General features: G+C 40.8%; 1 protein-coding gene across 1 annotated transcript in view; it reads left to right on the top strand.

Moving 5' to 3' along the window:
• LGR6 (leucine rich repeat containing G protein-coupled receptor 6) overlaps positions 1–11,119 on the top strand; it is a 119,573-nt gene extending 108,454 nt beyond the window's left edge. Inside the window, exons 14-15 of the mRNA XM_042464278.1 lie at positions 4,977–5,057; positions 6,220–11,119. Coding sequence (XP_042320212.1) covers positions 4,977–5,057; positions 6,220–7,469 — 1,331 coding nt within the window. The 3' untranslated portion in view covers positions 7,470–11,119. The remainder of the gene's footprint in view (positions 1–4,976; positions 5,058–6,219) is intronic.
• Positions 11,120–13,538: the final 2,419 nt, after the last annotated feature.

The following is a 13,538-nucleotide window of genomic DNA, read 5'->3' as shown; positions in this document are numbered from 1 at the left end:
CGAGGAAATCCAAATCAAAAGCTCCCTGACAGATGCCATCCAGCCTCTGTTTAAAGACCTCCAAGGAAGGAGACTATACACCCTCCGCGGGAGTGCATTCCACTGTTGAACAGCCCTAACTGTCAGGAAGTTCCTCTAATGTTCAGGTGGAATCTCTTTTCCTGGAGCTTGCATCCATTGTTCTGGGTCTGTTCTCTGGAGCAGCAGAAAAACAAGCTTGCTCCCTCTTCAATATGACATCCCTCAATATTTAAACAGGGCGTCATATCACCTCTTAACCTTCTTTTCTCCAGGCTAAACATCCCCAGCTCCCTAAGTCGTTCCCATAGGGCATGGTTTCCAGACCTTTCACATTTTTGTCGCCCCTCCTTTGGACACGCTCCCGTTTCTCATGTCCTTTCTGAATTGTGGCGCCCAGACATGGACACATATTCTAGGTGGGGTCTGACCAGAGCAGAATACAGTGGCACTATTACTTCTCTTGATCTAGACACTACTTCTATTGATGCAGCCTAAAATAGCATTGGCCTTTTTAGCTGCCGCATCACACTGTCATTTCCTGTTCAACTTGTGGTCTACTTGGACTCCTAGATCCCTTTCACAGTAGTTTCATTCAGCCAGGTTCACCCATCCTATATGTGCATTTTATTTTTCCGCCCTAAGTGCAATCCTTAACATTTCTCCGTGTTGAATTTCTTTGTTAGCTTTGGCCCCGCTTTCTAGTCTTTCAGGTCATTTTGAATCTTGATCCTGTCCTCTGGGGTATTAGCTATTCCCCCTAATTTGGTATCATCTGCAAATTTGTAAGTTGCTTCCCAATTCGTCATCCAGGTCATTGATAAAGTGTTGATAGCACTGGGCCCAGGACAGAGCCCTGTGGGACCCCCACTGGTCACTTTTCTCCAGGATGAAAAGGAGGCCATTGTTGAGCACCCTTTGGGTTCGGCTGTCAACCAATTACAGATCCATTTAACAGTTCCTTTGTCTAGCCCACATCTTACAAGCTTGTTTGCAAGTATGTCATGGGGAACTTTGTCAAAGGCCTTACTGAAATCAAGATATACTATATCCACAGCATTCCCTTCATCTACCAAGCTGGTAATTTTATCAAAGAAAGAGATCAGGTTTGTCTGGCATGACTTGTTTCTCTGAAACCCATGTTGACTTTTTGTGATTATGGCATTGCCTTCTAGATGTTCACAGACTCTCTGTTTAATGATCTGCTCCAGAATCTTTCCTAGTACTGATGTCAGACTAACTGGACGATAATTGTTGGGATCCTCTTTTTTCCCCTTTTTGAAGATGGGGACAACGTTTGCCCTCCGCCAGTCTGCTGGGATCTCTCCTGTTTTCCAGGAGTTTTCAAAGATTATTGCCAATGGCTCCGATATTACATTTGCCAGTTCTTTTAATACCCTTGAATGGAGTTCATCTGGTCCCGGAGACTTAAATTCATTTATATTAATAAGGTGTTCCTCTACTATCTCTTTACTTATTCTGTGCTGAAATTCCCCTATTCTGTCCTCTGCTCCATTATCCTCAGGTTGAGCACCCTTTGCCTTTTCTGAGAAGACTGAGGCAAAGAAGGTGTTGAGTAATTCTGCCTTTTCTCTGTCTTCTGTTAGCATTTTGCCATCTTCTCCACGCAGTGACCCTACCGTTTCCTTCTTCCTTTTGCTGCGGACATATCCAAAAAAGCCCTATTGTTCTTAACCTCTCTAGCAAGCCTGAGTTCATTCTGTGCTTTAGCTTTTCTGACTTTACCCCTACACATGCCTGCTATTTCTTTGAATTCCTTTTTTGTGATTTCCCCCTTTTTCCATTTCTTATACATGTTCCGTTTCAAACTTAACTCGGTTGAAAGTTCCTTAGTCATCCATCCTGGTTTCTTGAGACACCTCCCGTTTTTCTTTCTCACTGGAACTGTTTGAAATTGTGCCTTCAGTATCTCTCTTTTGAGAAACTCCCATCCGTCCTGAACTCCTTTATCTTTTAGTATTTCTGACCATGGAATCACCCTCAATATTCCTCTAAGTTTACTGAAATCCGCTCTCCTAAAGTCTAGGATGCGTGTCTGACTATGCCTGGCTTCTCCTTTCCACTGTATTACAAACTCCAGGAGAACATGGTCACTTCCACCTAATGATCCCACCACTTGCACCCCATTAACCAAGTCATCCTTGTTGGTTAGGATCAGATCTAAAATAGCTGACCCCCTTGTTGCCTCTTCCACCTTTTGGACCATGAAATTGTCTTCCAGGCAAGTGAGGAATTTGCTAGACTGAGGATTTTGCTGAGTTTCACTTCCAGCAAATATCAGGATAGTTGAAGTCGCCCATCACTACTACATCTCTCTTTTCTGACTGTGTGGTCATCTGTTCTAGAAAGATATCATCCAATTCCTCAGTCTGACTTGGGGGTCTGTAGTAGACTCCCACCGTAACATCCTTGTTGTTTCCCTCCCCTTTGATTCTTATCCAGATGCTCTCCACCTGGCTTCCATGATTGATGTCCAGGATCTCTTCACTGGTGTAAATATCTCTGACATATAGTGCTATTCCTCCTCCTTTCTTATTTGGCCTATTTCTCTTAATAAGGTTATACCCCTCTATTTCCACATTCCTATCATGAGACTCATCCCACCAGGTTTCAGTGATGCCTATTATATCATATTTGCTTTGTTGTACTAGGAGTTCGAGTTCATCTTGCTTATTTCCCATGCTCTGTGCATTAGTGTAGAGACATCGCAGACCATAGTTCCCTTTTACTTGCTGCTTGTGCAAGTTTTTTTGCCTCCCACTGTTGGGTCCTTGCACTTTTTTTCTTGTTTCCTCTATGTCAGTTTGACTATTTTCGCCATCCCTTTCGCCTTCCTTAATATTGTCTCCCTTCCCCTCGGAACTCAGTTTAAAGCCCTCCTGATCAAGTTCTTGAGACTGTTGGCAAAAATATTTCTTCCAACTGGCGTGAGATGCAACCCGTCTGTTGCAAGAAGTCCCTCCTCATGGAACCGCAGCCCATGATCGAAGAATCCAAATCCTTCTCGGCGGCACCATCTGCGAAGCCAGTTGTTCACATCTGCTATTTTCCTCTCCCTTCCTGGACCATGCCCTTCAACTGGCAGAAGAGACGAGATGACAACCTGTACATCCATTCCTTTCAGCTTCCTACCAAGCGCCTCGTAATCCCTTTTGATGTTCTGAAGGCTGTGTCTTGCAGTATCATTAGTTCCCACGTGGACCAAAAGGAAGGGGTATTTGTCAGTAGGCTTGACCAGTCTTGTCAGCCTCTCTGTCACATCACGGATCTTTGCACCTGGAAGACAACACACCTCTTGAGACATCTTGTCAGGCCTACATATCACTGCTTCTGTACCCCTCAGCAAGGAGTCCCCCACTACGACCACACGCCTCCTCCGAGGCTTAGCAGCGACTGTTCCCTCGGGTGGGACTCTCAGGCTCCCCTGCTCTGTCCCTGAAGTCTGTCCATGCTGCTCTTCTTCATCCTCCTTGATAAGGGAAAGAGCTTCGAATCGATTCTCTAGCTGCAAGCTCCCTGAACAATTCCTTCTTGGCTTACTTCTCTTTGTGACATTCCTCCAGCTGTCTGCCTCCTGTGTATGGCAAGTGACCTCTTCCACCCTAGCATCTTCCTCTGCATGGTACTCATCCAAGATGGTTAGTTCTATTGTGTCCAAGAAATCCTCTTGTTCCCTAATATGCTGAAGTGTAGCTACTCTTGACTCCAGCTGCTGCACTTTCTCCTCCAAGAGTGCTACCAACTTGCACTTGGTGCATGTGAAGTTCTCGACTTCTGTGGGCAAGAAGAGAAACATCCCACAAGAGTTGCAGGTGACTACAGCAGATCCCTCATTGTCCATACTGCAAAGTCTTTAGTAATGACTATAACAGTCAATCTACTGGGAATACTTCTTTAAAGGAATGTAGTGGCTGCTATCTGATACTTAAAGGCAAGGTTCTATTTCAATATCTGATTCTAACCTGATGCCACTTGAGTAGAGTTGTTGAGTTAAAGAAAACTAAAACTAAAATTCCTCTCCTTCTCCTCTCTCTGGCCGGACTGCTCTGAAAGGGTCTGGAAGTTGGTATATAAAGCTAGTCTGCTAGCTCCGCCCCCTTGTGACTCACAGATGTGACTCACAGAAGCTCCACCCCTTCAGCAATGAGCACACGGTCTCAAGCACACAGTCTCAAAATGGCTGCCAAGTACAAACCTGTGAAATCTGTGGAAAATACCATTAAATGCTCCGCAGATATATTTATGGATTCTGAAATCATGAGACAAATACATCCCTTAAAATGATGAGTGGCATTGGGTTTTGTTGGAGACAGATGTTTTAAGAAAATACATTTATAACATGATATATTGTTTTGTAACATATCTGTCACATTTTTTCAGGCCTGCTGCTTTAAGCACAAAATCTCACCATTTCCATAGCTGTGACTGAGAAACGAAGTCACATGTCACAATACAAAGATGAACATTAACATAACTGTGATGTATTTCTTTTTGTTGTTTTTTAAAAAAAATGATTTTATTATTAAAAAACCATTCATATATATACAACAGAAAACAAAAACAAAATACAAAAACAAAAATTACAAACTAACTTACAAGTACACACACACACAAAAAATATATAGAGCAAAAACGAAAAAACATTAAAAACAACCTTCCCATCCTTTAAACTGAATATATACAATGTATCAATTATATGACTTACCTTTAAATCCTTTTAAGTCTCCTTACAAAATGTTTCTTGTGCATCCTTTAATTGAATCATCTATTTTATACATAAATTCTATTGTTAACACCATTGACGTCTTTCCTAAATAGCTTATTATCTATATAACTTTTATATAATCCATAATAGTCCTTTATAGTTACAATTACCAGTATTTCCTTAACAACTTTCTTTTTGTATGTATCTGTATTTCTTTTTGTATGTTATCTAGATGACCTGGACATAGATGACTTCCAGCTGGAACTTGATGATTCAAAGCTATATCCCAACATCCAGTGTACACCAAGCCCTAGTAAGAAAAAATGCTAAAATACAGTGGTGCCTCGGGTTACGAAAGTAATTCGTTCCGCGGCCGCTTTCGTAACCCGAAAAGCCTTCGTAAGCCGAATTGCCATAGGCGCTAATGGGGAAAAGCCGCGTTTCGTGCGAAAAAGCCGAAAAAAGCACCAAAAAATTTTTTCGTAACCCGAATAAACATTCGTAACCCGGAACAATTATTTCCTATGGGATTTTTTCGTATCCCGGAAATTTCGTAACCTGGGTATTTCGTATCCCGGGGTACCACTGTACAGATATCATTGATAAAAAGCTTTGTTTCATTAAAAGTGATGACTATAATACATTTTTAGTTGATCTAAATATGGAAGTACAAAGCTTCCTAGAAAATACTAATTCTGTGATACTCACTGATGAACATTACATATATCACCGCAAAGGGGTATTGTAGCACCTTTGAAACTAACAGAGAGAGAGAGCTTGTAGTGTAAGTTTTTGTATGCTGAGTCTCCCTCATCATATGCTACAAAATCTTTTTGCATACCTATCTAGACTAACATGGCAATGTCTGTGAATTCTGCATTCAGAACTGTTATTCTGATATCTCAGTTCTTCATCCACTACCAATTCTAAGTTCATGTAGTGTAAAACAGCAATCTCAGTCTTTCTTTTTAAAATAAAGCACATTTCTAGCTTTTTTGTGGGTTTTTCGGGTTATTTCTAGCCCTTACTGCCCTAAAGAAAATGACTTATTGCTGGCCAATATCTTGCAGATGATTAAGAGAATGCAGGATTTTCAGAGGACTATCTTTTGCACTCCATTTAGTTCTTTGCCCCCCCCCTCAAAATAAGACTCAAATAAGCCCCTTGTACTTTGAATACTGATTTCCAAGCCCCTAGTTGCATCTGTTGAGCAACACATCTAAGAGAAGTGCACCATTATTATTCCTTTTTTTTCATTGTGAGCCACCTTACTTCTAGGCATGTGTCCATAGAGCTATCTCAGCTTAAGTACTCAGTACGTTTCTTTTTCTTCATCCTCTGTTAAATGCAAAATGAGACAAAATGTTCACATGTCTCACTTTTGAGCTGAAGCTCTGCATGGTACTGTGTCACCTGCTTTGTTGCATCATCCTTGCCATCCATTTTGTAATTTTGCTTCCTTCCTTCCTTTTTAGGTCCTTTCAAGCCCTGTGATCACCTGTTTGAGAGTTGGGTCATCCGCCTAGGGATCTGGCTGATCACATTGGTCTCCATGTTGTGCAATGGGCTAGTCATGGTGGTTGTCTTTGCTTCACCTGGCTATCTCTCCCCCATCAAGTTTGTTATTGGCACCATTGCTGGTGCCAACATATTGACAGGCCTGTATTGTGCTATTCTGGCCTTTGTGGATGCATTCACTTTTGGTCATTTTGCAAAATATGGAGCCAGGTGGGAAACGGGTATAGGGTGCCAGGTGACTGGATTCCTATCTGTCTTTGCTTCAGAGGCTTCCATTCTTCTCTTAACACTGGCCACTGTGCAGTGCAGTCTCTCAGTGTCATGCATGCGGACATATGGAAAGGTTCCATCCTTTGGCACTGTCAAGGCAGGCGCCTTGAGTTGCTTGTCACTCTCTTTGGTAGCTGCAGTGCTGCCTCTGTTTTCTGTTGGGGAGTATGGCGCATCTCCACTCTGCCTACCTTACCCACTCCCCGATGGTAAGCCTTCCATGCTGGGTTTCATGGTGACCTTGGTGTTGGTAAACACCCTCTGCTTCCTCATTATCACGGGGACATACATCCGCCTCTACTGCAACCTGTTGAAAGGTGAGTTTGACTCTGTATGGGATTGTGCTATGATTAAGCATGTTGCTTGGCTCATTTTCACCAACTGTCTTCTCTACTGCCCTGTGGCCTTCCTAACATTCTCTTCCATGCTCAGTCTCTTTCTCATCACCCCTGAAGTCATCAAATCTGTGCTGTTGGTGGTGCTTCCTCTGCCAGCCTGCCTGAACCCCCTGCTCTACCTGCTTTTTAACCCCCATTTCAGAGATGACCTGCGGTTACTGAAGCAGAAAAGGCAAGCTCAGGAGAGCTGTGCCCAATCCTATGTGTCTGAGGACACAGAGAAGAGCTCATATGACTCTACTCAGGCCCTTGTTGCTTTCTCTGACATGGATCATATATTTGAGGCACCAGACATCTTTCGAGTGCCTTCAAGCTGCTCATCAGTCCTAGATGCCTATAGCTTCCCTTCAATGACTCTCATTCCATGTCAACAAAGAGCAGATGCAAAAGGATATGACAATGGCTTTTCTACCCATCTCTCCTACCTTGCTGATGATGAACTGCTACTGGCACCAGAAAGCAGGGACACAACAAGGAGCAGCCTTCGGATTGCTTTGTTTCCCACAACACCTACACCAGCCTTCACTTCTCACTTATAAACAGTCCTTCACCTTTCCAGACCCAATGTAAATTTCCTCAGTAAAAAACCTATGCAAAGACACCATGCTGTAGCCATCAACAACTTGGGGCAATGGCTATTCTGGGAAAACAGCCCAGTTTATTGCTTCTTCTGGAAACAGGGCTTGATCACCTGCAAGGTGCTTCCAGTCCACATATTGCTTGCTAGAGCATTGTCTCCTCCTCCCTGCAGCAGTATGCAGAGTATTCCTCCTCAGGAGAGGAAAAACTAGAAAAGAGTTTAAATCCTTGGCTATTGCATAACAGAGCACGGCTGTAGCAAAACCAGAAGCTTCTGTGCTCCCTAACCAATCATGACTTGGTTTTCTGGGATATTTTTGACTCCTGATGAGTTGTGTGGGATCAACAGCAGATCATAATGGAGTGTTAAGATGGAGAATCTTGTCCTAGGACAGTGACAGAGCAGGTATTGTTCTGGGTGATGTTATGACTAATATGATAGACACCACTGTCCCTGCCAAAGCATAAATACATAGAAACATCATTGGCTCTTCCCCTCTCGCTCTCTGTAATGAGATTCATTATCAATTCTGCTTTTACAAAATAATGTCTAAAGGCTTTTACTAAATAGGTCTGGACTTCATTATGGAATGCTGGTTTTCATAGAGCCTAGGGTTTGAGTTTTTTTAATGAATTACAGTATCTATCTATCTAAAATGTAACTCCCAAGAAATTAATGTGTCCCAAAACCAAGGTCTGTTATAATAGTGTGGCTATCTGTGAATTGAAGTGCAGTGGTAAATCAAAGAACAGAAGAAGTCTGGAACCTCACTCCTCTAAGAGCCAGACCATGAGACAGTTTTAAGTTTAGCTCACTGTTTAGGATAGGCTGCATCTCCTTGGTCCTAGTTCCACCAGAACCCATAAGCACAAATTCTTAGAGCCTGTGAGCTGGAAAATTTCAGGAAGGCAGCCTTAAGCTAGAGGCCCCCATCCAGACTGTTGAAGAACAAACAGTACATAAATATTTCTGCTTTGTAGCACTCTCCATTTTTAAAGCTGCCAGTGCTACAAGGAAGAAAGCTAAATACTAAACATACCCATACACTCAAGAGAAAGGCAAGACACAGGCTTATTAATCATAAATCAAAGATTCCCATCGTGACATATCTTTACCAACCAGTGTTAATCCAACACAGTTTAACTGCACTAAAGCCAACCATTACGTATATTGTGATCCAATTATACTGTAATAATAATTTAAGCAGCACTCATAAAGGCTTGACATAGCTCATGTCTGAAGACAGTAACAATATATTATGGCTTTGGGATTGCACTTTTAACCATAAACCTTTCAACTTTCTTTGTAAATTAAGGATAGAAATTATAAAAGAGAATTTATACCTCTTGCCTTCCCATCTAAAGGAACCAGTAGTTCTGTTGTGGAACAGCTGCTGTTGTGTGCACTGAAGTCATTTCTGACTTATGGTAGCTCTAAGGTAACCTTATGATGGGGTTCTCTCAACAGGATTTATTCAAAGGGGGTTTGCCATTACCTTCTTCTGAGGCTGAGAGTGTGTGCCTTACCAAAGGTCACCCAATGGGTTTCTACAGCCGTGCAAATTTGAACCTTGATTTCCTATAATCCTAGTCCATTACTTAAACCGCTACACCACACCAGCTTACAGTAACATATAGCAAATAGGGAGCCAGATTCCTACTGATGGCAGTTAAAGTCACTGTGGGGTTAAGGCATTCAAGTAAATTTGTGTTATAATTTTGATGGACTCATTTCCAAAATGAACAAGTTGGAGAAACTGCCCTAGCCTTTTAAGAATTGAAGGTTGCTGGAAAAGCCCAAAATAATTTTTCCAATCTGTTCTTTGCTGAGATAGCATAGCTGTCAACATTAATAACTTGTCCAGTGTTCTATGAGGACATTTTTATTAAAGGAATTTTCTCCTAACACATGAATACCTCAGAGGAAATACTATGATACATACAGTAAGTGTACCTTTAGGGAAGCTCTTAATAGAGTCGGGAGAGAAACCTTAAGACTGAAACCCAGGAGAAGTGAAGAATGTTATAAACAGTCTGGATACATTTTCCTTCTGTCCCTTGAGGTTGATTTGGCATATCTAATAAGTCTAGTTATGGCAGAGTTCTGGTTAGACAGAACTCGAGTTCTTAATTCCTCAGTTGTTACCTATGCTTATGGCCTTATCCATAGACAGTAAAGATTGACAAATATATAATAGGAAGACTCATTATGCCTTACTCAAAAGAAGATAGGTGCAGCTAGTATAATAGGAAGCACTTGAATTCCAGAGGGTCTCACATGAAGTTATACATTAAGAAATAATTGAATTCTTGGCATAAGCTATTAATCAGTGCTGCTGTCAGCCAGGTTCCCAGGTAGTAATCAGCCACATGAAGAACTTTCTTCCTTCAGTAATGAAGTAGGCAAAGAGCACCTTGTGCACCAAATTCAGAAATCAAATCCAGCAGGATTGCTATGCTCACACATGAAATAACTTACACAGCTGCCCTTTACTGCACCAGTAAATTTACCAGAAAGGATAAAGATCAAAGGAAGCTACCTGCTTATCCAGAAACAATATTGCACAGCTCTGAGCATGTTTACTCAGAAGTGTGTCCCACACTGAATTCAATGAGATTTATTCTCAAGTAATTGTGTTTAGTATTGTTGCCTTAGGGATTTGGCTTGCCAAATGCTGAGCATGCTATTGTACATAAAACAGTAAACACCACTGGCTTTCCATGTGGACTTCATATTACACAATATTCCTAACCTACAAGGAGCCTGATTAAAATTCTGAAGGTCAGGTAGATTAATCCATAGTAGGAATAGACAACTTCCTGGGATTGTGGGGAGGACATTTTTTTTTTCTTTAACACCCTGCAAACATCCTAGAGGATGTGGGGATAATTTTGCTATGTATGTGTTGGCAGCTCTTCTGGGCTGTTTTACTTCTAGGACAGGCCTTTATCTAACAGGGAAGTTAACTGGCATTCATTAAACCAATTTAATTCTTCATTAAAGGCCTCTGCTAGACCCAGAACAGCCTCAAATACATAACAAGCTACAATGGGGGTCAGGCGAGGGAGAACATTTTGAATTCGTAAAAATGGGGAGTGGAGTATTAGGATGCTGAGGGACTGCAAAATTGGTCCTAGGGAGTATACTTTAGTTGGAATTCAAAATACTGACGTTAAAAGAAGTGGATTGTATCTTAGTTGTGTCTCATAATAGAAGAACATCTCACTGGAACAGTCTATATCACATGCAGCTGGGAGCCGAGAAAATTACTTAACCAATGTTAGAAATCTACTGCAACATTTTAAATTTAGGGAAATGAAACAAAGTGTATAAAGCTATGCATAATTATTTCTGCATTCTGCTAGATAGTTCTTTGTCCAAAGCAAGCCCTGCCCTTGCCTGTTGTACAGAGGAAAAACATGCAACCCAATTGTACAGGCCTTACAGATACTGCAGCAGGGGATGTTCTAAGACCCCAAAAACTTCATAAATTTCAAACATGCCTCAGTCACCATGTATCATGTCTCTAAACATGATTTTAAAGCCAGAGTGGAGAAAACTTGGCCCCAGCTCCCTAAGGTTATAGGGGACATTTTCACCATCTTAGGCCTTTTTTTCAAATGGAAAGTTGATATCTTGCTTACTTTCTGTCTGAAATAAGGCCTTTCCTAGACCTAAAACAGTCCAGAGGAGTCTGAAAACATAGCAAAACTGTTCCCATCTGTAGGGGTTATGAGGGGGCCTTTTGGTGTAAAAAAGTTGTGTATGTATATCAGTGGTCTATGGAGGCCAGTGCTCTGCAAATGTCAACATTTGTTTTGAAATAAGGGTCTTCCATATCTCACCTCCTGCTTTCCTAAAAGGGTGACTGTTTTAAAAATAGAAATGCTTTTTGTATTTCTAATGTCTTCACATATGTTGCTTACAATGTAAATTCCATTTAACAGGAGTCATTTGGGTTGTTTTTTTTTTTTTATGGAGTATTAAAAATGTCTAGAAAGTACACATTACAGAATGAAGAGGTTCCAGGTAGATCATCCACCATACTGATTTTATCAACATCAGCACTCATAAAGCTCAGTCCAACTAGTTGCTAAGGTAGATGCACAATCAGGGTCAGGAAAGATTCATTTCCCCTTACTGGCAGCTTGATTACTTAGCTAGGTCTCTAAATAAGTACAGGTGCTAGTCTTTCCCAACACACAAGCACCATCTACGATATGACTATTTCAAGGTCTTCTGCCTGTGGTTCATTTTCCTGTATCACATGAGACCATTGCTACTCAACTTCTCTTGAAATAGGATACTCTTATGTAACCATAAAAGATTAAACATAGAAAAGACGTATCAATATATGTGGAACTAAGTAGGGAGGTTTAAAAAAGCAGGCAGAAAGAAGCCTAGTGACACAGAGAGAAGACACAGGGAAAAGGAACAGCTACCAAGAAGTGACTCAGTGCACACCACAGGAGAGATTGAGCTGGAGGACAAGAGAGTGTTAGGAGCTGACTGCAGGTTTAAAGTTCCTTGGCTTTTGTTATATAATTCCTACTTGAGTTTTACTGAAAACTCAAATTACATGATCCATGGTGTTATTGTCATCTTTAACCTTTAAATACTGAATTCCTATAGTTCTTACCATTGATACTACTATGTCCAATATCTTATCAAGATCCCGTCCTACATTGAAGCTAAGAAACATATCTGATGAAATACCTTTACACACCATGTATGTTAGTGTCTGTATATACATGTCATATATGCAATATCCAGCATGCGTGTGTTTGTATATTATGTGTATATTTATATAGAGAGATATATAGCTACCTTCCCTCTCTTACTGACCTTGTTTGAACCTTTCATTTTGTATATTGATTTGTAAATCATTCCCAATGGAAGACTATGTAGAAAATTAAAAACTAAGTTTTAAACAACTAATTATTATTGTTCCAGTGATTGAAGTTGGAAAGCCACAAGACTGCAAGTTGTACATGGTTATTTAATGATTGCAACATCAGATATGGTGTTAATGTATCAACAGATCCTTACAGATGTAACATCATAGGTAGAGCACCTACATTACCTCAAGCAAAGTGCTTCTCAGTGCATATAGTCAGTTGCTAGACATCAAAGCTAGAGTGCAAAGTTGTCAAGTGATGACTTGTATGTATGAACTAGGTCTCTGTGCCTGCTAGGAAAAACCAGAAAAATCTAGTATCTCAGCAAATGGGATCTACAGAAGAGATTATCACAAAAAGGGGGTGAGGGCGGAGAGGGAGACACAGACATCACCTCAGACAAAAACAGCGAAAGGCTTTATTTTAATAAGGAAGGAGTCTGTCTTGACAAACCAAAGACAAACTAGCTGCTGAGGCATTACACCAGTCCTTCAGGGAAATACAAGAAACCAACAAATTCTTATCTTATGAAGTCTTACAGAGCATGCCTTTATAAGTAGGCCCAAGGAGATGAATGAATGAACACTCCTCCTTCAGTGTCAGTTAGCTTTAAAGGAGGCTTAAGTGCAATATTAATAGTCTGTGACTTCAGATAATTGAAGGAACCAAAAGGTAGATCAAAGTTGTTTTTAAGGCAGATTAATACAGATGGCTAACCTACAAGAGCTGGAATGTTAATTAAGCCCATCATTCAAATTTTTGAAAATCTATGTAAGAACAGTCAATAAAAAAACAGGAACATGAAATACAGAGAACTTGTACACCAACAAACCAAGTCTACAACTGAGAAGGTCAAAGTCTGGTTACATAAATAGGTCGTATACTTCATTTACATGCTTGATTGCTAAATTTGGGTTTGTCAAATTTGACTTTCTATCGGAGAACAAATAATGGGAGAGTTAACAGAAACAGCAAGCAAGGAGGGATGGGGATCTTAGGGAGAAGTGCTGTGTTGTGAAAACTTGCTTTCTGATCAGTAGAAGTTAATAAATGTAGTTACTTTTTATCTAAAAATTTCCCCAGATAAAATCATTGGGAATGGGATTAAAAGGAAATTGTTGGCATCAAAC

Source organism: Sceloporus undulatus, chromosome 4 (assembly GCF_019175285.1).
Source record: "Sceloporus undulatus isolate JIND9_A2432 ecotype Alabama chromosome 4, SceUnd_v1.1, whole genome shotgun sequence".
NCBI classification, from domain to species: domain Eukaryota; kingdom Metazoa; phylum Chordata; class Lepidosauria; order Squamata; family Phrynosomatidae; genus Sceloporus; species Sceloporus undulatus.
This window is presented reverse-complemented; position numbering and strand designations above follow the sequence as displayed.